The sequence below is a fragment of the Anolis sagrei genome, chromosome 1 (assembly GCF_037176765.1).
Source record: "Anolis sagrei isolate rAnoSag1 chromosome 1, rAnoSag1.mat, whole genome shotgun sequence".
In the NCBI taxonomy this organism is placed as follows: Eukaryota; Metazoa; Chordata; class Lepidosauria; order Squamata; family Dactyloidae; genus Anolis; species Anolis sagrei.
The window spans coordinates 237,500,704-237,526,429 of NC_090021.1; the positions used below are offsets into that span (position 1 = coordinate 237,500,704).

General features: G+C 40.9%; 1 protein-coding gene across 3 annotated transcripts in view; it reads left to right on the plus strand.

The window, feature by feature from the left end:
* The window catches only part of BEST1 (bestrophin 1), a 43,424-nt gene extending 19,897 nt beyond the window's left edge, over window positions 1–23,527 (plus strand). For all 3 annotated transcript variants that reach the window (XM_060770518.2, XM_060770528.2, XM_067462555.1), the window contains 6 exons: window positions 11,096–11,250; window positions 12,347–12,424; window positions 15,629–15,781; window positions 16,319–16,399; window positions 18,120–18,271; window positions 21,238–23,527. In XM_060770518.2, coding sequence (XP_060626501.2) covers window positions 11,096–11,250; window positions 12,347–12,424; window positions 15,629–15,781; window positions 16,319–16,399; window positions 18,120–18,271; window positions 21,238–22,447 — 1,829 coding nt within the window. In that variant the 3' untranslated portion in view covers window positions 22,448–23,527. The remainder of the gene's footprint in view (window positions 1–11,095; window positions 11,251–12,346; window positions 12,425–15,628; window positions 15,782–16,318; window positions 16,400–18,119; window positions 18,272–21,237) is intronic.
* The last annotated feature ends 2,199 nt before the right edge of the window (window positions 23,528–25,726 follow it).

Below are 25,726 nucleotides of genomic sequence, written 5' to 3' on the forward strand. Positions count from 1 at the left end.
TCTTTCTTCCTCTGTATTCTTCTCTTGGGTTAACTCTTCCCTACTCACTCATTCCCCACCCCCCTCCGTCCTCCCGCATAGCACTGTCCCGTTATAGTCGCCGTACCCAAAGTTTCCGGATCTTGGGGTTACCCTTGATACTGACGGTCCTTTCTGCCAGTCTCGCGAGGTTTCCTGGCGAGAGCGCGTCTTGGGTTTGGCCCACCAGACGGTCTCGGTCCCTTCGGCAGGGAGGTCGTCCGCTGGGGCTCGGCGTGTTCCACACCACTCGCACGCCCCCCACCTCTCCCCGTTCCACTCTGGCCCGGGCTCCGGCGCGTTCTCCGCAAGCAAAAGGTGGGTGGGGTGGGGGTGGGCGGGCGGAGCTGCCAATCTTTATTGTGCTGGTTGCATTGTCCCTGTAAGGCCTTCTTCTTTGTCCCGATCCCTGTTTTACTCTCTGGCAACAGGGGCCGCAGGAGGTTGCAGGAAGTATCAGGGACCTCGGAGCGTTTAGGGACGAAGTTTGGATGAGTCCGGGGCGGGAGGAATGGCGATTCGGGGAAATTTCTCCGTGTTTCGTCTCTCCCCGAGTTTCCCGCTTTTCCCTCCTCCTGGGCCTCTATCTTTGTCTCCGCACCGCCTGCTGGGGTGGGGAACCTTAGCGATTCGAGGGCATACGCGGAGCCATTTGCAAGACGTTGCTCAGCACAGCGTTTAGTCAGGTATTTTGAACTTTTTACACCAAGCCTCCTTTCACTTTCCTTTATTACAATATGTCTCCTGAACCTCTCAGGTCCAGGCGTTAGTTTTGACAGTCACTTATAGTTAGTATAACAGTCACTATTAGTCACTATTAGTTAGTATTATATTTTTATAGAGGCCTTTTAGTTGATTTTTTGGCTGGAATCTTTTTGCTATTATGTTTTCTGGTTTTTGGTTGAGTCTTGAGTAGGTCTTGAGGATATTTCCTCCTGATTCTCGCTAAGTTTACTCAGGGCTTTCCTGCCATAGATAGAGTTGGTTCAGCTGAGTATACAAGTTCAATTAAGTGTAGTTCAGTAGTTCAATGAAGTTCAGTATAGTTCAATATGGTTCAATATGGTTCAATATAATTCAATACGGTTCAAAATAGATCAGTAATAGATCAGTTATTCATTTGTCCGTCTGTAATCTATAGTCCATAATCCATAGTCCATGTTCAATAGTCCATAGTCAGTAATCAGTAGTCAGTAATCAATAATCAATAATCAATCAATAATCAATCTTCAGTTTGCCGTAAGGCTACTCACAGGTGTACTATGTTGCCCATAGCTCTTAACCCAAGAAAAATTAGCTAGCTTGTTGCTTTCTTGTTGCTTGTTGCCTTCTTGCCACTCCGGATTCCCTTTCTTCTCCGTCCCGATTCTTGTTTCCTATTTCTTCATGTCCTTTAAAATAGCGGCTGGCCGGCTGTTCCCGGCGTTTTGCCAGGTTACCTTACCGCTCCCTGCACAACTCACCGGTTTGCCGAGCTGGTAGTTTGTTTGGTTGTCAAAAACCAGTTCGACCGGTTGAGTTAATAGCGCCCACCCGCTTCACGCTGCCGGGTTGGGGGGAGCTGGGAGAATTCTCCCGCTCAACCAAGGGATTTGCGATAAAGAGGAATGCATTGGCTGCGGAGCCTCAGCCTTCCGTGGCGCCCGCCATGATGCCGCTACCGGAAGTATAAAACAGGACAACAAAGACCTATTAAGAGAAAACAAAGAAATGAAGACGGAACAGAGAATTATGAAAAAGAAGATAGAGAACCTAGAAGGAAGACTAACATCATCCGAACTACAACAAGAACTTCTAGAAGCTAAAGAAAAAGAACATCAATTAAGATTTAGGAACATAAAGGAAGATGACAAAGAAAATATTAAAGAAACCATTATTGAGATCATATCAAATATTACTAAGAAACCAAGATCAACCACAGAGATGAATTTAGACAGGGTATTCAGAATTCAAACGCAATACTCTAAAAAATTCAAAACCCCCAGAGACGTTATAGTTTGCTGTGCAAAAAAATCATTGAGGGATGAAATTTTGAGTGAGAATGCAAAGGAACCATTAATATATAAAGGGAACAAAGTAGTAATATTAAAGGAAATTCCCTCCTCAGTCTTGGAAAGGCGGAGGAAGTACTATTTTTTGACAGATGAATTAAAAAAGAGACACGTAAAATTTAAATGGGAAAAGAGAGAGGGTATAATGGTGACATGGAGAGAAACTAAATACTGGCTCACTTCTGAAGCAAAGGCAAAATCGTTCTGGGAGAAATTAACTAAAACAGAGGGACACAAGGAAGGGGACAAAAATAAGGAAAAAGAGAAAAACTGGACACTACAATTAAAAACCCCTGAAACAGGCGAAGAAGTAACAGAATCCGCAGAGGAACAGGAAGAGGAGGAATATGAGAATAGAAGAAAGAGAGCTAGAGAACAGTCACCAAAGGTATACCCACTCCAACCGGAGGAACCAAGGAAGGACATGGATATAGAAGAATTAAATAAAAACAATGATGGATTGTAATATTAAAGTGTATAGCAATAATTGTAATGGCCTTAATGCTCCTAATAAAAGAAGGAAAATATTCAACCAATTAAACAAAGAGAAATATAGCATTATTTCGTTGCAAGAGACGCACATCTCAAAAAAACACAGTGACCTCTTAGAACAAAACAAATTGGGAAAGATGTTTCACACATCAGGCCCTCAGAAAAAAAATGGAATTGTAATGTATATAAATGAAAAAATACCAGCAAAGCTAATATTCAAGGACCATGAAGGAAGAATATTAGGGGTAAAAATAGAGATAGAAGGCAGGGAAATACTAATATGCTCGATATACGCGCCAAACTCCACCAAAGACAACTTTATTAACAAACTAAAAAGATACCTAGAAGAACAGGATTACAAAGATCTACTCATTCTAGGCGACTTTAATGGAGTGGTAGACCGCCTAAACGATAAATCCTCTAACAAACCAAATTCTTACCCCAAAAAAGCAGGAACTTTACCAAAAAAATTCATAAGCATATTAGACGACTTAGAACTAAAAGATATATGGAGACACCAACACGAAGGTGAAAGAGATTTCACCTTCTTTTCCCATAGACACAAAACTTGGACCCGTATCGACATGGCCTGGGGATCTAAAACAATTCTACCTAATATAACGAAAAGCAAAATACTGCCGATGATAAACTCAGACCACTCCCCGATACTGATAATATTAAACTTAAACCAAAAGGAGAATAATATCTTTACCTGGAGACTGAGAGACAACCTTATAAAAGACCCCAATCAGCAAGAGAGCACAAACTCCGTAATAAAGGAGTACTTCAACTTCAATATAGATAGGGGAACGCCTATAGATATCGTATGGGACGCCAAAAAGGCCTACTTAAGAGGACACTTCCTCGAGCGAGGGGCAAGAATGAAAAAGATGAAGAAGGAGGAATGCGACAAACTTCTCAGGGAAATAGCTAAAGTTGAAACCCAAGTAAAGGAAAATCCACACAACAAAAAAAGCCTACACCATCTAGAATTATTGAAGAAACAGATGAACACCCTACAACTAGAGGAGATAGAAAAGAAACTCAAATTCGCCAAACAATACCATTTCGAAAACGCGAATAAGATAGGGAAATGGTTAACGAGAAGAATTAATATAAAAAAACAAAAGAGACACATAACAAAAATAGAGGCAAATGAGGTGAGCTATTTCCAAACAAAGGATATTATGGAACAGTTTGTGAAATATTACAAAGAACTATACAAAGATGAGAATGTGCCAGAGGAAAAAATTTCACTATATCTTGGAAGACAAGGCATATCACGAATAACAGAAGAACAAAGGGAAACTCTGAATAAAACCATCACCCAAGAAGAGATTAAAATAACAATAAAAAATATGTCGGCCGACAAAGCACCAGGGCCGGATGGTTTCACCACCAAATACTACAAAACCTTCCAGGAAATCTTAATACCCTTTTTACAGAGACTGTTTAATAATATACTAGAGGAAGGCGTAGTCCCTGAGTCCTGGAAAGTAGCCTCAATCTCACTCATACATAAAGAAAACACAAACAGCACCTCGGTCAAAAATTACAGACCCATTTCGCTACTCAACGTAGACTACAAAATCTTCACAGGAATATTAGCCAACAGATTAAAAAACCTATTAAATCACACTATAATGGAAGACCAGACAGGGTTCTTACCAAAACGCCAACTAAGAGATAATATAAGAACTGTAGTTAATATTATAGATTATTGTGAGAAAACAAAACAGAAAGAAGTAGGCATAATGTTCCTCGACGCAGAGAAAGCGTTCGATCGGGTTAACTGGAACTTTATTAGGGCGTTACTAAGGGAAATGGATATCGGATATCAGTTCACAAACGCGATAGGAGCCATATACAGCGAACAAAAGGCGAATATAAAGGTTAATGGTCACCAATCGGTAGACATCCCTATAATGAAAGGGACCAGGCAGGGATGCCCGCTATCGCCGTTGATATTCATTCTTACCCTGGAAACCCTACTTAACAACATAAGGAAAAACCCGGAACTAGCAGGACTAAAAATTAAAAGCCATTCTTTCAAGTTACGCGCATTCGCGGACGACGTGGTGTGCTTTGTGGAGGACCCTATTAACAACATAATCAAATGGCTAGAGACAATCGATGAATATGGCGAAGTAGCGGGTCTAAAAATAAATAGAGATAAAACACAGATAATTGTCAAAAATATGAGCAAGGAGAAACAAGAAAAGCTACAAGATCTGGCAAAAATAAACATTAGCAATAAAGTCAAGTACCTTGGAATAATAATTACTCCCAATAATAACCACCTCATAAAAAATAACTACGAGAAGAAATGGTCGGAAATCCAAAAGAAATTGCAGAAATGGTCACAGCTCAACCTATCTTTACTAGGCAAAATAGCTACAATAAAAATGAGCGTTCTGCCAGACATCCTTTTCACATTTCAAGCACTACCCATTTTAAAAACTAAGACACTGCTAGAGAGGTGGCAAAAGGCTATCCTCAAATTTATTTGGAACAACAAGAAACATAGAATAAGGGCAATACATCTGGTAGACGACAAAAAGAGAGGGGGACTAGCCCTCCCTGAGCTACAACTATATTACGACGCCGCAGCGTTGAGCTGGCTTCGAGACTGGGCGACACTTAGTAAAGAGAGGATTTTAGCAGTGGAAGGGTTCGACATAAACCAGGGGTGGCACGCTTATCTCTGGAGAAATAAAGACAAAAAAGAAAAACTCTTCAAAAACCATCCATTCAGAGCGGCTTTAATCAACACCTGGAATAAGTATAAAAACAAATTCCATCAAAGAACGCCAATGTGGTTTTCCCCCACGGAAGCACATCATAGAAGGGAAATACCGAGGAAGATATGGCTTACTTATAAACAACTCATTAACATCAAGGGACAGGAAATAGCTCTAAAATCTAGAGAAGAACTAAACCAAGTTGACGCCTCTATCTCCTGGTTCCACTACCATCAGATTAGAGAAAACTTCAAAATCGATGAAAAAGTAGGCTTTGAAACAAAAGGTTCCTTTTGGGACAACATCCTAACAACAGACACAAAACTCATAAGAAAGATATATAATCAGTTACTAATCTGGTCCACCGAGACTGAACAAATAAAGACCAACATGATAACCTGGGCAAGAGATATAGGCCACTCAATACCCCTAGTAGATTGGGAAAAAATCTGGAAAAACAAAATCAAATATGCATATGCCACTAATATAAAGGAGAGCTGGTACAAGATTTTCTATAGGTGGTATTTAACCCCGGAAATCCTGGCCAAAATAAATAAAAGCAAAAAAGAAGATCGATGCTGGAAGTGCGAGAGAGAAAAAGGTACATTTCTGCACATGTGGTGGAACTGTAAAAAGGTCAAAAAATTCTGGATTCAAATCCATAGATCGGTCGAAAAAATACTAGAGGTCAAATTTGATTTAAGACCGGAAATACTACTATTAGGGCTTCACAATCTCAAACTAGACAAAAATGGAGATAAAATACTCTTTTACTTAACAACAGCGGCCAGAATGGTCATAGCAAGATTGTGGAAAAACAAAGAAGTCCCATCAATGGAACAATGGGTTGACAAGATTTGGGACATAATAAACATGGACATCTTGACACAGAGAATCTCTCAAAGTTATAGGAAACCTCAGAAAACCAATTGGAATTCAGTAATAAAATTTATAAAGGAGGAAAATAATGGGCTGTACACAATAGAAATATAACAACAATCCAAGAAAATGATTAAATGCTAAAGAAAAAATAAGGGTCAAACCACCCGGAGCAATTAATAATAATGACACTTTTATTACTCTTAAGAAAGGAAGCCATAAGGCACAAAACAAAATTTAACATTTATACAGAATTTATTATGGAGAGAGAAGAATGAGAAATGTAAAAGTCAAATGTAATATGCAAAACCCATTATGTTTGAACCACGACGGATAAACCTGGAAGTACCAAACCCCCTCCCCTCGTTGTCCCCCTTCTACTACCCCCAGCCCTGTCCCCCCACCCAAAAGCACTACCCACCCTTCCCCTACCCCCCCTTTCTCCCCACTCTATACTCCTCTTGTTAAGCTCCCTTTATACCTATTACCTGTTTTTAACAATGTATGTGTGCATGAAAATTAATAAAAATATTTACAAAAAAAAAAAATGACATAAATAATTATAATAATATTGTAGCCATTTTTATTATTTTTGTTAATACCAGTAAATGTGCGTGTGTGTTTGTCTTCAAGCCAACCCATGTCTTAGACCAGGCATACTGAATTAAAAAGAAGAATTTTTGTCTTAGAAAAATGGCTTTAAATGCAACTAATTAGGATTGTTAAAGATATATAGTTTGGACTTATTTTACTTTTGCTTTGCAATAACTTACAAAAGGCATTAGAACAGGGGTGGGGATCATATGATCCACTAATTAAATTGTATATGTTCATTAATGGGTGACCAGAAACCAGGCTTGGGTATTCATTTGGACATACAACTATTATTTTTAAATTGTTTCAATGTGCACAGACAGGGGTTATTTAGGTGTACAATTCCCTTGCATCTTATTTATTTATTTATTTATTTATTTATTTATTTATTTATTTATTTGCTGTGGTTATACCCCACCCTTCTCACCCCTGAAGGGGGACTCAGGGTGGCTTTCAAATTATGGCAATAATTCAATGCCAGATTCAAAGAATAACAATAAAAGTAAAACACAATATTATAAAACTATAAAAACATGTTGTTGTTCATTCGTTCAGTCGTCTCCGACTCTTCGTGACCTCATGGACCAGCCCACGCCAGAGCTCCCTGTCGGCCGTCACCACCCCCAGCTCCTTCAAGGTCAGTCCGGTCACTTCAAGGATGCCATCCATCCATCTTGCCCTTGGTTGGCCCCTCTTCCTTTTTCCTTCCACTTTCCCCAGCATCATTGTCTTCTCTAGGCTTTCCTGTCTCCTCATGAAGTGACCAAAGTACTTCAACTTTGTCTCTAGTATCTTTCCCTCCAGTGAGCAGTCGGGCTTTATTTCCTGGAGGATGGACTGGTTGGATCTTCTCGCAGTCCAAGGCACTCTCAGAACTTTCCTCCAACACCACAGCTCAAAAGCATCGATCTTCCTTCGCTCAGCCTTCCCTAAGGTCCAGCTCTCACATCCGTAGATTACTACAGGGAATACCATGGCTTTGACTAGGCGGATCTTTGTTGCCAGTTTGATGTCTCTACTCTTTACTATTTTATCGAGATTGGACATTGCTCTCCTCCCAAGAAGTAAGCGTCTTCTGATTTCCTGGCCACAGTCTGCATCTGCAGTAATCTTTGCACCTAGAAATACAAAGTCTGTCACGGCCTCCACGGTTTCTCCCTCTATTTTCCAGTTGTCAATCATTCTTGTTGCCATAATCTTGGTTTTTTTTACGTTTAGCTGCAACCCGGCTTTTGCGCTTTCTTCTTTCACCTTGATTAGAAGGCTCCTCAGCTCCTCCTCGCTTTCGGCCATCAGAGTGGTGTCATCTGCATATCTGAGGTTGTTAATGTTTCTTCCAGCAATTTTCACCCCAGCTTTGCATTCATCAAGCCCCGCACATCGCATGATGTGTTCTGCATACAAGTTAAAAAGGTTGGGTGAGAGGATGCAGCCTTGCCGTACGCCTTTCCCGATCTTGAACCAGTCTGTTGTTCTGTGGTCAGTTCTTACTGTTGCTACATGGTCCTTGTACAGATTCCTCAGGAGAGAGACAAGGTGGCTTGGGATGCCCATCCCACTAAGAACTTGCCACAATTTATTATGATCCACACAGTCAAAGGCTTTAGAGTAGTCAATGAAGCAGAAGTAGATGTTTTTCTGAAACTCCCTGCCTTTCTCCATTATCCAGCGGATATTGGCAGTTTGGTCTCTCGTTCCTCTGCCTTTTCTAAACCCAGCTTGAACATCTGGCAACTCTCGCTCCATGTATTGCTGGAGTCTTCCTTGCAGGATCTTGAGCATTACCTTACTGACATGAGAAATAAGGGCCACTGTACGGAAGTTGGAGCAGTCTTTCGCATTTCCCTTTTTTGGTATGGGGATATAAGTTGATTTTTTCCAGTCTGATGGCCATTCTTGTGTTTTCCATATTTGCTGGCATATGGCATGCATCACCTTGACAGCATCATCTTTTAAGATTTTAAACAGTTCAGCTGGGATCCCGTCGTCTCCTGCTGCCTTGTTGTTAGCAATGCTTCTTAAGGCCCATTCAACCTCACTCCTCAGGATGTCTGGTTCTAATTCATTCACCACACCGTCAAAGCTATCCTCAATATTATTATTCTTCCTATACAGATCTTCTGTATAGTCTCGCCACCTTCTCTTGATCTCTTCAGCTTCTGTTAGGTCCCTGCCATCTTTGTTTCTTATCATACCAATTTTTGCCTGAAATTTACCTCCAATGTTTCTAATTTTCTGGAAGAGGTCTCTTGTCCTTCCTATTCTGTTGTCTTCTTCCACTTCCATGCATTGCTTATTTAAAATAGTTCCTTATCTCTTCTGGCTAACCTCTGGAATTGTGCATTTAACTGGGCATATCTCCCTTTATCCCTGTTTCCTTTTGCTTTCCTCCTTTCTTGGGCTACTTCCAGTGTCTCAGCAGACAACCATTTTGCCTTCTTGGTTTTCTTTTTCTTTGGAACGTACTTTGTTGCCGTCTCCTGAACAATGTTGCGGACTTCTGTCCATAGTTCTTCTGGGACTCTGTTTACTAAATCTAGTCCTTCAAATCTGTTCTTCACTTCCACTGTATATTCTCTAGGAATGTTAGTGAGATCATATCTAACTGGTCTGTGTATTTTCCCTGATCTCTTTAGTTTTATTCTAAATTGGGCAATAAGAAGTTCGTGATCTGAGCTACAGTCAGCCCCAGGTCTTGTTTTCACCGATTGGATGGATGTTCGCCACCTTTGGCTGCAAAGAATGTAGTCAATCTGATTTCGGTGCTGACCATCTGGTGAAGTCAATGTATAAAGCCGTCTTTTAGGTTGTTGGAAGAGAGTGTTTGTTATACACAGCGAGTTTTCCTGGCAAAATTCTATCAGCCTGCGTCCCGCTTCATTTTGTTCTCCCAGACCATGCTTGCCTGTGATCCCTGTTGTCATTTGACTTCCCACCTTGGCATTCCAGTCTCCTGTAATGAAAATAATGTCTCTTTTTGGTGTCTTATCCAGTAGTTCCTGCAGATCCTCATAGAACTGATCTACTTCTGCTTCTTCAGCAGCTGTGGTTGGGGCATATATTTGGATCACTGTAATGTTGAAAGGCTTTCCTTGCACTCGAATTGAGATCATTCTGTCATTTTTTGGGTTGTATCCAAGCACCGCTTTAGCTAATTTCTTATTAATTATGAAGTCTACTCCATTTCTTCGATGTTCCTCTTGTCCGCAGTAGTAGATCTGGTGGTCATCTGATGTGAAGTGACCCCCAGAATGTCTATCTTTAGTCTTGACATCTCACCAATAACAACATCCAATTTGCCCTGGCTCATAGATCTTACATTCCAGGTTCCTATGGTGTGTTGATCTTTAGAGCATCGGATTCGTCGTTCACCTCCAGTACCGTCGGCCGCTAGCCTTCCTTTCGGCTTTGAGCTAGCTGCGTCATCACATCTGGAGCTAGTTGAACTTATCCTCTGCTCCTCCCCAGTAGCATTTTGGCCATCTTCCGACCTGGGAGTCCCATCTTCCAATGGCATACCGACATATCTCTGGTTGTACTGGTCCATTTAGTTTTCTTGGCAAGGATACTGGAGTGGTTTGCCATTGCCTTCCCCAGGGATCACGCTTGGTCTGACCTCTCTGCCACAACCGTCCCGTCTTGGGTGGCCCTTCACGGTTTCGCTCATGACATCATTGAGGTGCTCAAGCTCCAGCGCCCCGACAAGGCGGTGATCCTTTGCTGGAGATAACATAAAAACATATACATATCAATTATAAATAATCTTTCAGATGATTGAAACATATCATAGGTCTAGCACCAACCTGACTTTATACTTTGTAAACATTAAACTAATTGCTTTCACCATTCTTATGCAAGTTCCATCATACCTATAGGTCATATTAATCCCTAAAGTCTCACTTTAATAGCCAGGTCTTAAGATCTTTAACTCAGTTTAAGTTTTGAGATGTTTGTACGGATAGGGCATTGTGACATAACTGTGTGCCATGTTTATGGCTTTCACTTAAAAGTTCTGGTGGTAAATGACACCCTGTACTTTTATTTTTGTGTGTTTAATATTCTGTTCCCTTGTAACACACTCCTGAAGTCACCAGATCCCATTTGATTTTGGAAGCTAAGCAGGGTCAGGTTGGGTGCGAACTGCCAAGGAATACCAAGTGCTTTAGGTGTAATTCAGAGGAAGGCAATGGCAAGCCATTTCTGAATATTTATTGTGTTAAATTTTATTGTCTTTGTCTTTGATTGTATTGTTTGATGTTCTACTCTTTGGTGGAAAGGTATTGTAAATAAGCATAATTGTCATTATTATCTTCTGTACAGGCCTGATGACTCCAGAAGAACACAAGAAGTTTGACAGTGTGAACTCACCCCATAACAAGTTCTGGATTCCCTGCGTGTGGTTCTCAAATTTGGCAGTGAAGGCCCGTAATGATGGCCGGATTCGTGACAGTGTGCTGCTCCAAGGGATCTTAAATGTAAGTTTTGTATTTGTAAGGGGATGTGAAAATCACATATTGATTGGCATCCAGCACGTTAGTCCTAACTAGGCATACCTATTCAATGTATGGTTGGGTGATGAGCCAACATAGATAATTCCCATTTATTTCAATGGTGCTACTCTAGTAAGGACTGACCATAGAATTTAGGTCATGATGTCTTTTCATTAATGACCATGCCTGGCATCGCTCCAGTGAGGCGTGGAGAGTAATGGTTAAAAGAGGATAGGATCTATCTGCCATTCTATCTAAGAGTGGGCTCAGATTAGGATTTAATTAAATATTGACAGTATATTTAAAGGACTTTAAATGTACTAGATTGCTAAGTCCTGCCACAAATTAGTAAAACAGATCAGTGTGTTTATCACTCTATTGCAGATGAGACGCATGGAGTTGCTTTAGTGCAGGCATGGGCAAACTTTGGCCCTCCAAGTGTTTTAGACTTCAACTCTCACAATTCCTGAAAGCCCACCAGCTGTTGGGAATTGTGGGAGGTGAAGTCCAAAACACCTGGAGGGCCATGCCTACTTTAGTGAGTTCATACAGTAGCTCAGGCATGAGGAATGTTATCAGTGTGGGATTTTTACTGTAGCACTCAAAACTACTCCCTTCCCCTCTCAGCTAACATCATATCCTCGGAATGATCTGATTTGGCAGGAATTGTCACAATTAATCCTCTGCCAGCCAACTTTTTGAGCTACTTTTAAAATGTCTGAGTTCTCTCAACTCCTTGTATTTCTCCCCTTCGTTTTCAGCTTACTTCAGTCACTGAAATTGAAGTCTAATACTTTGTACTCTATAAAGTCAGCAGCGGAAGAGCAGAAGAGAAGAATCTTGCCTTTCTAGAGGCAAACTCTTCATTGTGTCTCCAATTTGAGATGAAGCCTAGGTCTAGAATATGTTTTAGTCTGTTATAGCCTTGTGTTATTGACAACCGAAACTTTTGCCCAAGAACTACTAGTATTTGGAGCCTTTCAAACACAGTCTATTGACATGCATTTGCAAAATGAAAATGGGAGCATTGTGGTGAATGACTCTTCCTCAAGTAATACCTGGTCTTCCTCAATGAATCTAGGAAATGAACACCCTGCGCAGTCAGTGTGGCCGACTCTATGGGTATGATTGGATCAGTATTCCTTTGGTCTATACCCAGGTGAGAAATAGACCTCGGTGTGTTTTCTCCTTGATTTCAAGCACAGATACTTGTATTATAGCTTATTATAACTCATAAACAACTTGAAGGCACACAACAAGGTAAAGATTGCATTGCAGAGAAAATTATTTATGTCAAACATATTTTCCGACCCAACCCATCATTTATGAAAGTTACAAATAAATCTCTAGTTTGGCAAACAGAGTTTATTGGAGTTGCAATAGGTACACTTATAAGCAAAGGGCATTTTCCCACCTACACTTATACTTCCTCAGAAAGATTTTAGAGGATTTTTAGGACAAATGTTAAATCGGAAATGACTTGAAAGCACACAACAGCAAGGTAACACCTGTATTTCAAAGAAATTAACTTTTGCCAAACATATCACAACTCTGTAATCTTCCAACATAACCCGTCATTTAGGAATCTTATAAATAAAACTCCAGTGTACCAAACACAGTTTATTGAAGTTGCAGTAGGCACACTTGTAGATACACGTAAAAGGCATTTTCCAACCTACACTTATAGTTCCTCTGAAAGATTTTATGAGATTTTAAAGATGAACTCTGCTTGTTCCTTATTTCCCACAAGCACAAGGTTTTGTTGTCTTTGTACGCATTAAAACATGGCAAATATGTCAGTTTCTTTAGCCTGAACGATATGGCTTCATAGCTGCTGTCATATGAATTGCACAGCACTTAGTGGGATGAATCGAGTTTGTGGGGAAGAGGGTTATCTGCCCTATACACCAGGCATGTCAACTGTTCACCACCGCCCAAACTGTGGTCACAGGGAAGACCTTATGGTGCCCACCTCAACTGCTATGTTATACAATCCAGCAGTTTAGATAAAATAGTTCATTAGAATCTGTTGTACACTAGAAGAGGATTCTTATCCCCATAGATTATTAAAGTTAATAGGAAATTTCTCTGGAAATTTGAGCTGACCAAAGTCTCCTAAAATATGAAAGTCATGGACACAAAGTTATAGACATAGGAGTTTGTGTGCAGAAATAAATGTGCACGCACATGCACACAAACACATTGTCCCCACACAGCACAATTATAGCAGTTGATATTATTTTAATTGCCCTGGCTCCACGTTACACAATTCTGAGATATGTCGTTTGTAATTTGCTATGATATTCTCTATTCAACTTCCCTTCTTTACGATACAAGGGCTCTAGTAAAGAGTTCTCAATTCATAGAATCATAGGCTGGAAGAGACCCCAAGGCCCAACACCCTGCCATGTGAGAACACACAGACAAACCACTCCCAATGGATGGCCACCCAAAAACCTCCAAATGGAAGACTCCACCACACTTTGCGGCAGCATAATCTCACAAAACTATAAATTCCAAGATTATATAAGGCGGAAACATTGCATCTTAAGTGATATGAAAGTGCTATAATTGTGTAGTGTGGATGCAGATACACATGCACACATTATTTCCATTATGACTCGATTAGGATGCTCTTTCCAGACTTTGACATTTATTGTGCTTTTCCATGCTACACAATTTGATGCCTTATCTGCCACAGCTGAATCCTACAGAATTCTGAGATTTATAATTTAGTGGACCTCTACATACCAGTCTTCACCTTTCTGGAGTTTCTGGTTGACAATTCTCAGTACATCATGAAATTATGAAACCTAGGATTCCAAAGGATGGAGTCATGGTAGTTAAAGTGTTCTAATTATGTAACATGAAAAAGAAGTGCAAGGCAGAAATGACTTTGTCCAGCTATCTCCCCCCTCCATCCTTCTGTCCATACTCCCTCTTCACCTATTGGTCTATATAGCTAGAATCCTGCTTGTTGTCTCTAACTAAGGAGGTGATCATCACACCAAGTATTTCAGTCAGATAAACACTAACAAATTGGTGGCATACCATGCCCAGCACCAGGCCAACAGAATACTACTTCGGCTTCTAAAGGCCTTTTTAGGCTGTGTAGTTATAGCACTATGATGCCACTACCAAGTCAACATCATATCAAATCTTGGGTTTTGTAGTTTGGTTGGATACTAGATGAGCTCTTGGCTGAGTACTCTAAATAAACCTCCCTAAATCCCTGTGCTATAATAGTATAATGTAAAAAGTCTGTCAGACTCTGAATAAATAATTTGGTACGTAATCTGCTACTAGCTTTAAAAATTGTTGAAAAAGATGGCAGTGAAACCTATATTCTAGTGGAGAGAAGCCATGCAGGATTTTTTGGTTTTGTTTTGTTTGTTTGTTGTTACTTTTTTTTTACAATCATTAAGGACTTGAAAAAGGAAAAATGATATTTACAAAAGATTAAATTTGAATCATATTCCCAATGATGCAAAACTATATGGAACTATATGAAATAATTTATATGGAATAATTAAGTCATATTCTTCAAAGAGTCCCCGATTTAGCAGGTAAAAGTGTAGAAATATTAGAGAATGAAACCCCTGAAATCCAAAGTCTAATCAACCAGTAAAGAATTTTGAAGCTGGGTTCTAACTTCTAGGGGCTTTCCAAGTAACTGATTTTTCCACCATGAGCATAACTTTGTTTCCTCTCGGTGCTGTACTAGTCCTATCAAGCAATATCTCTTGCCACAATGAACGACCTGATGAAGGGACATAACCAGTTCTTAGGTTTAATATGTATGAATCATGCAGTTAAGTACTACAGGAAGGAAGAAAAGAACCACGGTGGGAGTGGGTTTCACAATGGAGATGCACAGTTATGGCATTGGTGGGCAGAGGAGGGCGTATGTAAAGTAAAAAGTAAAAGTAAATGTTTCCCCTGAGATTAAGTCTAGTTGTGTCCAACTCTGGGAGGTGGTGCTCATCTCTATTTCTAAGCCGAAGAGCTGGCGCTGTCTGTAGACGCCTCCACAGTCATGTGGCCAGTATGACTGAATGGACGCCATTACCGTCCCGCGCCATTACCGCCCCTATTGATCTACTCACGCTTGCAGATTTTCAAACTGCTACGTTGGCAGAAGCTGGGGCTACCAGCAGGAGCTCAACCTGCTCCCCGGATTCGAAGCACCAACCTTTCGAACAGCAAGTTCAGCAGCTCAGCAGTTTAACCCACTGTGCCTATTTTGCAATACTCTCTTAATGACCTCTGGTGCCTAGATAATAATAACAGTTTTGCAGCATTGCTACCATCCATAGCAGTTTAGGATGTTTTGACAGGCCCTAATTATGTTTCTATTTCCAAGGTGGTCACAGTAGCTGTTTACAGCTTCTTCTTGGCTTGCTTAATTGGACGGCAATTCTTGGATCCAGAAAAGGGGTATCATGGCCATGAGATGGACCTCTACATACCAGTCTTCACCTTTCTGCAGTTTTTCTTCTATGCAGGCTGGCTAAAGGTCAGTCCAAAGGGAAAATAATAAATGATTCCTGGGAATGTTCTGCCCCATAGGGCAAAATATCTGAAGTTGGTTCACGAGAAGCAAAGGCAAAAGTGCTGATTTCTACCATCACCACCACACTGCAGGTGTTTGATGCACTACACCAAAACATGGAAACTAGAGTATAACCTTAAGAATCTTATCAAAGCTTAGATAAACTAAAAGCATATTTGACCTTGGGTTGTAAGAGGGAGCATTTGGATTTTTTAAAAAATAATTTGCAGTAATTTGCAGGTGGTATTTAAACAAACAACAGCAACAACATTTTGTTATACAAGGTATGCAGGTTAATGAGATTAACAACATCCGGTTGATTAAACACACACATGGGTAATAATTACAACAGTTTAAAACTGCTTAAAATACATGTTGGCTAAACAGAGGTGGGAGTCATGTAGTTCATTGATTAACATTTCCAAAGGTTAGGTCTGGGTGTTTATTTTGACACACATTTCTTACACTTTGGGGCATCATCTCATTGCTCTCATTTCATAGGTAGCTGAGCAGCTCATCAATCCCTTCGGAGAGGATGATGATGACTTTGAAACCAACTGGCTCATTGACAGGAATCTTCAGGTAAACTGTAGGCTTACTATTTATGAATTTCTTTCCCATTTGGGACACCTCAGACTAATGGGACAGAAATTCTTGATATAAATTATGTGGAGATGAATAGAGACTACATCAGGACTGAATTCAGAGCTAGTTGGGTCTTAATGGTGACATTCACTCTTGGCAATCCAATGGCCTTCAAGCGTTCAAGGAAAATATGGCTTTGCAAATAAATATTATATTTGGACTATAACTCCCAGAACATATGGCTGGTAGGGGCATCCCCAGAAAATATATTCTTGAGACTTTGACTAATAGTTATCCCAGAAAAATGCCCCCCCTTTCCCCCCATTCTGCTTTTTAAATGTTAAGACGCATTCCTAACATCAATAATCAAGTGCATAACCTTTGCATTTCTTTTGACATCGAGATCATTTATCCGCACTGAAAATTCAGTCTTGAGATCTCCCGTTCTGATTTCTCTCTGATTATTTTCTCCTGCTGCCTTTCTCACATTTTGATCATTTCACCTATCTTTTTCAGTAAGCTCATGCTATATCCTAGGCTTTCAGAAGTGTGTCATTCCACCCATAGTTTAGCTTCAGACAAACCTAAATAACCTTTAAAGCAAGAGTTGACGTGAAAGCCATGTTTAAATATTTGAAAGGATGTCATGTGGAGCAAGCTTGCTTTCTGCTGCTCTAGAGACTCTTCTTCCATCACTCTTCCTTGTGTGATAATGTCCTTCCTCTGCAGTCCTGATATGGTGGGAGACAGGCATGTAGCCGGGGGGAGGGGGGGGCTTGAGGGGCTTCAGCCCCCCCCCCCCCAAAATTCTCATGGTGGTTCGTGAAAAGGCCTTACTGGTGCATTATTTAAACTGTTATGTTTATTCATATCATGATCTGATCACCATACTCAATATATCTCATATGCATGGGGTATTGGGATAATGATACAAAAGGTTTGCTAGGGTAGACCCTCTTTCACTCAGACTCAGCCCCCCCCCCCGAAACTCAGGGCCCCCCGAAACTCCCCCCAGAAAAAAAATCACACCCCCCCCCCCGGGAAATCCTGGCTACGGGCCTGGTGGGAGAAGTTCTCTCAAGAATGCCAAAACCACGTGACCACACATTTGTGAGAAAATATGGTTGGAAAAACACAGTGTGCATATGCTGACTAGGGCAAACACAGCTAGGAAGCGAGGCTGTGTGGAAGACATATAATGGGAATTCGCATCAACAAAGAGCTGTCATTGCACCATTACAGCATAATGTGAAAATGATTGTTCTAATATGTTTCCAATAAATTGCTGTGTTATGGTACAGTCTCCTTTTTCAGAGATTTTTAAAAAGAGGTTGGATGGAAGTGCTTTGTATATTCCTTCATGGGAGGGGCTGAACTGGATAGCCCTTGTAGTCTCTTCCAGCTCTATAATTCAACTTATAATGAGCGAATAGAACTCCTGTTTTTGCTGTCTGCTTGGGACTCCTAAACTGTGATATACTTGTGGCAAACAGCATATAGATAACATTGTTATTTATATGCTGTTTCACTATCATTAGCTCTCCAGCACATTTAACCGTAAAACACCCTCTCATCTTTACAATCCCTTAGTTTTTAAAATCCCAACTGTCTCCAAATTATTAGGTGTTTCTCAGAAATGGGTGAAATAAGTAACATGCAAAGACATTGCCAGGACCACAGTGTTTGACATAATCTGTGTCATTCTGTCTCTTGGCAGGTCTCCCTTATGGCTGTGGATGAAATGCACCAGGATTTGCCCAACCTGCAGAAGGATCCATACTGGAATGAGTCAGATCCACAGCCACCCTATACAGCAGCAACAGCAGATTATAAGCGGCCATCTTTCCTTGGCTCAACCTTTGACATCAGGCAAGTGCAGCTGTCTCGGACATATGTAGATCCTTTTGCTTCCCTGTCACTGGGAATATACTTGATATAAGCGCTTGCCTATGAGCACTCATGACACAATAAATGTGTTGCTCCTGATAGTTTCAAAAGAGGCTTTTAAAAGTATATATTATTTGAGAAAACAAGTGGAACATTCAATAAAACACTGCTGTTTGGGGTGTTTCCGTTGGTTGTTTCAGCCAGCCAATAATGCCTTCTTCCCAGATAAAAGCTACTTACAAGCATACTTTCATATATAAAAACACATAGAATTTCATGAGATTAGTCATAGAATTTCACATAGAATTTCATGAGATTAATCAACCCTAACCTGTTTTATTTTTTTCCTCCCATAATATTTTTTTTATTACTGTAATTTGATTTGTTTTAAATTATGGATTAAATCTGTTGAATGGGTCTAAAAAAAGTGGGCAACTTTCTTTCAAACCTTTTTTTGTTCTTTGTGGATCACCCTTTTACCAAAACATTTTGTTTGGCTGTTTAGACGTACACTGAAACTTTTGCCGACTTTATGAATTACAAACTTAGTCATCCAAGCCTCATATAACTAAATTATGTGTGATGAGTTGCCAAGCCCCTTCCTTCACTTTGGGCTTACAGCACCTCACCTTGTTGTCTGCGGGCAGTAAAGGGATGAGTACTGCTCAAAGTTATGAAGGCGTTGACTTGCAAATAAGCTGTTATTATACACACCTATCCGATCACGCCTGAATGCTCTGAATAAAGAAGATGGTGTTCTGTGCCTTAAGATAGAGTTCATAATATTTTCATGGAACTCAACTTTTCCTCATGCAGAATTTCAGTGTGTGTAGATATTTCAGTGCAGGCTTCTGGAGTCTAGTAACTGCCATGTTTGCATCACCTATGAAAGCTCCCAGGTAGAAATAAAATGTTTTAGAGATAGCCTTGTGTATTAGTTTGCATTGGACTAGAGAACTGGGAAACCAGTGTTCATAATCCCATTTTATCTATGAAAGTACAATGGGTGGCCTTGGGCAAGTCACACTCCCTGCCTCAGAAGACAACAGCAACCCACCCTTAATCATCTTGGCCAGAAACTCCAATGCGAAAGTTGCCATAAGATGAGTCAGGTCGAATGCACATAATAACAACAGTTGACAATTTACAGTTTCAAAACATACAGAATTTCTTTTCATATAAGGTTTTACTTTTTAAAAAGGAGGGGACATAATTTGTTGATGTCCCTCAGTTAGAAAAATGTCCTTGGACTATAATAGAGAACAATTACTTTATACTTGTTAAAATCAAAAAGCAATTAATTCCTATTGGGCCTCTGAATCAGTGTTTGGCATGATTTCAGGAGCTGACACGGTCACTCCATACCAAAACCAATGATTAATTTTTTTCCTGACTGTTGAGAGGTCCTGGATTCTATTCCCTTTTCTTCTTGCTTTTGCTGTCTTTTTTTTCTTTTTGTGTCAGGAGCGACTTGAGAAACTGCAAGTCGCTTCTGGTGTGAGAGAATTGGCCATCTACAAGGACGTTGCCCAGGGGACATTTTAATGCTTTGATGTTTTACCATCCTTGTGGGAGGCTTCTCTCATGTCCCCACATGGGAAGCTGGAGCTGAAAGAGGGAGCTCATCTGTGCTCTCCCCAGATTCGAACCTCCAACATGTCAGTATTCAGTCCTGCCGGCACAAAGATTTAACCCATTATGCCGCCAGGGGCCCCTGCTGTCTATATTGACATCTTCCTTGAGCCCAGCGTAGATGGATGGGCTCATGTGACACCATGGTAATGAGGAATAATGGAGAAGGACTAATTGTTACAACCACAGAACTTCAAAATGTACTCTTTTTTGGATTGAAAGTCATAGAACCTCTTAGTCAATGCCATCTGGGAGTTCCTGGCAGTAGCAATCCTCCAAAATAAAATAATGAGGTTAGTATGCTGTCATCTACTGCATGCTCAGAGGTTCTATGCCTAGTGAGCAACTGGCAGTAATAGTAAAGATAGTATAGGTTGAGCATCCCTTATCAAGAATTGCAGGATTCACAGTGGTCCACATGGGTGAGTGAGATAGTGATGTGCTTGCTCTTTGATGGTTCAATGTTCACAAACCTTGTTTCATGCACAAAATTATTTTTAAATTGCATGTAAAATTTCCTTCAGATGTTGTGTGTAATGTATATATGAAATATAAATGAATGTTATGCTTAGACTTGAGTCCCATCTCTAAAATATGTACGTATATGCAAATACAGGTATTTTGAAATCCAAAAGACTTCTAATGCCAATCATTTCTGGTAAGGGACATTCAACCTGCAGAACAGCATGGTTTTCCAATTGTTGGAAGGAGAAGGTGGTTTCTCTAGAGCAGAGCTTTCCAAACTGTGAGCCATGCGGCATGTTGGTGTGTCACATTAATATAACAGGAAATGACAAAAATTGTGGAAATGTATGTTATCTTACAATTCATATACAGTATTTTTAAATATGTAAATGAAAGGTTTTTGTGAGATATGTTGTGTCCCCACATATTTTGTTGTTACAATTTATATATGTATCTCAGGTTTGCTAATAACTGAATTACACTGTCACGAAATGATGCGTATCTAAGAAGCATGTCACTAACAAGAAATCTCTGGAAAGCACTGCTCTAGAGTAAGGTGGCCAGTAATGACAGACAAGGAGCTCGTTGAGATCTCTGCAAACCATGGCATGGCATATTCAGAGTTGCATTTGTGAGAACTTAAGCAAGGTGGGAAAACTTTGGCTCTTCAGATGATTCGGTCTAAAATTCCCACAATCCTCTCCTATCAGTCATGCTGGCTAGTCCTTCTGGGAACTGAATTCCAAAATATCTAGTCCAATGGTTCCCTATATTCTCATCTTAAAGGCACTTACTTTTTTTTAATCTTCACATTGCTTACTTTATGTTGTGGCCTTGTTTTCTTTCTCCAGCATGCAAAAAGAAGATATGGAATTCCAACCCCTGGAGCAGATTAAAGAGAATGAGGAAGCAAATCACTCTACACCATTGCTAGGCCACATTGGCCGCTTTCTAAATGTTCAGTCCCCCAGTTTCTCCAGGTCATCAAGAATGAACCTGCTGCGTCGGAGAAATGAAAACGTGCCTCCTTCCCCTTACTATGCTTACCCAGATGTGGGGAAATCTGGGAGTCCCACCAGTATTAACCAGCAAAGGGGAGATTGCTCTCCACCTGGCTTCATTTCCCAGGATCAATGGGACAATGCAGCCAGTAAGCTGAGAGAGCTTGATGCTTTCATGTCAACCCCATTTTATGAGAGACCTGGTTTCTATAGTGCTCCACAGACACCCATCAGCTCCATCCCAATGATCTTCCCATCCAGGCGTCAAGGCCGCAAGAAACCTCCTGCTCTCTCTAGTATTGCTGCCTATTCAGCTTCCTTGAGAGATAACTCTGCAAATCAGTCTCCTTGCAGAGCCAGTGATTTGGACAAAAGTGAGAACTCCCTTGGCTCAGGCGGCAGAGAAACCTTTGTTTGGCCAGCAGAAAAGAACCAGGCTTCAGACTCCCTGGCAGTGACCATTGAAGGGGAGGCACAAAATATAACTAACAGGTCAAAGGAGGCTTTGCCTCTTGGAAGCCCAGGAGGTGTTTCTTTGGTGGGCTCGGCAAGCTCCAAATTTCCTTTCTTTGCCGAGTCCCCCAATTCTGAGATGCAGACCAATACTAAGGGTTTGAATGACACGAGAGGCCCCCGACAGCCCCGACGGACTGCAGACAACACAGGAACACCAAACTCAGACCACACCAATTTCCTTCATAACTACGGCATCAGGACCCCTAGCAGCAATGGACCAACTACTTTCTTTTCATTCACACCACTGACCTCCCCCGTGCTCGAGAGAGCCCAGCTGGGCAAAGCAAACGCTGCTCCAGGCCCCGAGTCTTCTCCTGGAATAAGGGAGCAGGATTCTCCTGTGGTCCCCGGGGCCATGAGAGACACAGGAAACGGAGGTGCCACTGCTTCTTACCACACTAAGGATCAGAGGAAGGCGGCCAGCCCTTCACCCAATGACTCTGGCATCTCTCTAGCAGAAGGGGACTTTGTGGGCCTAATGGAAGTGATCATGGAAACCAGTGAGAACACAGCCGATGAAGGGAATGGAAACAGGGACAACTGAATGCACTGAGCTGTCTTTTCTCATTGGGACAATGGGTGGGTTTTTTTAAAAAAAAATGATTCCTTGGTGCTCAGCCTTTTAGAGGCACCAGAATCATTATGAACTACAAAACAACTGAGAGTACCTGCTTCTTAATCTGAACAGCTCCTTCCATAAATACATGCTTGCTTCCAGTAACAATCATCTTAAGAGCCATTCGTGGTACTTCAGCCGCACAAAGGTAGGAGGAAAAGGTCTAATTGTTTAATACATTGTTTTGCTATTTGAATGTACCAAAGACCTGAACTGCATTACCAGTGCTGGGGACCTTGTTTTTGGTATGGATTTAAGGGCCAAACCAAATGATTAATTCCCCAACCATGCCAAGGATTTTCACTCTACGCCCCACTCAGCCAACCTGCATCTGAACTTTTGAACTGGGCTGGGAAGCAAACTGGGTCGAATGCTTCAAGCAAGTTCCTAACACCACATAACTATGACAAAAGACTGCCACACTAGAGGAGATGAATGAAATGAATCAGATTGGAACATGACCAGCCAGTTTCATCGGTCTCAAGGGCACATCAGACTTTACTGCCTGCAGTACAGAGACTATATCCAACATCCCCAACCTGTTGCAATGCCAGATGAAGAGTGCCTTTAAAGGAAACCCAAATCATGTTGGATGTAGCTGCCTTTCTGTGCTCAACTGGAAAGAGACAATTCAGCACTGAATGTCCTTACTCTCATTCTATGGGCATCCTTTGGGTAAAAGACAAAATGGGATGTCCTATTATATAGTATTTGCTACAGATGATAGGAGCTCAAAAGCTTCCCTTTGGCCCTGAAAGACCAGTCCCATAACCTACCTGACTGCATGAAAGAGATGTTGGGATGGCAGGAGATAGCCTTAACTGAGCAATCCTTTTTGAACTAGAAACAAGCCTACCCTCTGCTTCCTTTACAGTTTGAGAAATATATAAATGATTTTTGGGGTACCCAAATAAAGTATGATTTTGGTTTTAAGACTGGAGGGGAAATGTGCCATTTCTTGAAGCTCTTTTCTGTATTTATTACAAATAAATGGGTAGGAAAATTTAAGGTTCAAGCATTTTTGTTTGATAAGCATTACAATGGCTGCCTTGATCCATTGCAGAACAGATAAGAATGCTGTTTTGCTCAGTTCACAGTGCTTGCTATCACTATACACAGGTATTTTGTACTCACATTCCATTATGAAACAGTTGTTAGCACAAAAAATACCATTATTGTGTCAAGCTTCTTATGCAAATTTGCACATGACCTATTTCTAAAAATTAGATGACAAATGAGGCCAACTGAAGGAAGTTTCAGTTCCCAATAATTCAAAACAACACAAGAACAAAGTGCATGGCAGTGCCATTAAAATACAGAATTTAAAAGGTGCAGAAGTGCACTTATGATCTCGAATAAATGATAAAATGAACTACTGTAGCTAGACAATTGTTACTAGTAGATGAACATTTTCAAGCGGCAGAATCTGGAGCAACTCATTTTCATCTTATGACAAATCTTGAGGAAAATTGCAGCTGTATTTCTCAGCCTTTGCTTCTCCAGATGTTTTAGATTTCAGCTCTCAGAAGCGCCCAATAACCCTGCTAGCAGGAGCTTCTGGGAGTTGAGGCCCAAAAGTTCTTAATTTTCAGAATATCAAGGGAGAGCAAACCTATCACTTCCCTACTACTATCTATCTATTTTGGTTCAAGTACGCAACAGGCAGAGATAAACAATAGTTACCAGGAAGAAGTTGACTTAAAGAAAAATCTAGTTGGTCCCACAGAAAGAGGACTGGCTTCTCCCCCAATTCTTCAGTTACGAGAATATAGCTGGAAAATTAGAAAGAAACAAAGTGCACAGATAATTTACAGCCTGACTTCAAAGGGTGCGATTTCCTTTAACTGAGGGCGGAGAAGCCAGAGGCAAACTTAAGGTGTAGGCACATGAGCAGAGATTTTGGCGATGCCTGACAAGACCAACTTTCCTTTCGGGGAAGGAGAACCACCCCATTTCTATTTTATTAGGAATCTTTGAAATTGTACAAATGACCCAAGCTGAAAACTGAGAAAAGCCCACGGTCCTCAGCGTAATCTCCCTCACTCTGACCCTCCTTCCTAACTATGAGAAACTATGTTATGTAAGAAAGGCAAACTTGTGTGATTTGAACAGCAACATGCAAGTGAGTGGTTCAAATTTGTAGTGCACAGCACATGACTTTTATGTTTTTCAGTGCTCCTGGAAGAAGTATGTGAGATAAATGACATTAACACAAAATGAAACTCTCAAATGAATCATTTCAGTGATTTAGAATAGAAAGGCAACATTTATGGGTGGTATTTGACTTCTGCCTAGGGCGGCTGCCGTTACACCATTCAGTACAATACCATAGCAATAAACTATAGCTCATAAAGATGACGGAGAAGAGGGCTTCTTCTCCGGCGGGTGTCAACAGAGCCTCTCCCTCCACCATTGATTTGTGAGGCTGGAAGACTGGTTGAAGGAGAGAGTCCAGCCTCCCATCAGTCTGAGGGACCATGAACAGATGACATGAACCATCTGTTTTAAAAATCCAGGGACCCATGCTCTAAGGGCTCCTGCAATCTCAAAGGATCCATTAGCCTTCAAGGGCATACCATTCCAACAGGTCCTCCACCCCTGCAGGAGTAGGTTGTATCTGTAATACTAGTCCTAACCAGAAGATGATCTGTCCATGACAAGTTCAGAGAAGCCCTAGAGCTCTCTTGGTGGAGAATGCTAAAAAGCCATAAAACTACCAATCCCAGGAAGCCATCAGATACAGAAATACAACTCCTATGACATTTCTGATCTTCTGAGGTAAAGCTGGCAAGAATGGCATCCCTCATTGACACCTCTTGCATGTAGCACTTTGACCCATCATTTTAACTGCCAGTGCCTCCATGCCCTGAAGAATTCTGGGATGTATTGTGCAGAGAGGCCCTAAATTTTAGTTTACTGGTTTTAATCTATTGTTATATGCTATTTTAGTTATGTGTTGTATTTTATATTTTGTGAGGCACTGAATGTTGCCATTTACTTTTTATATTTTTGTGAACCACTTTAAGCCCCCCCCCCCCCCCCCCCGGGCTGAGAAAAGCGGTATATAAATGAAATAAATAAATAAAGCCCGGATCTTCCACTTTGATAACTAGAAAAGCATCAGGAAAATTAAATCAGCCAATTGTTACCACACTGTCCATCAGAAAGGGGGCAGCCGTTGCTTAGTTAAATTGCAACAGAGACATG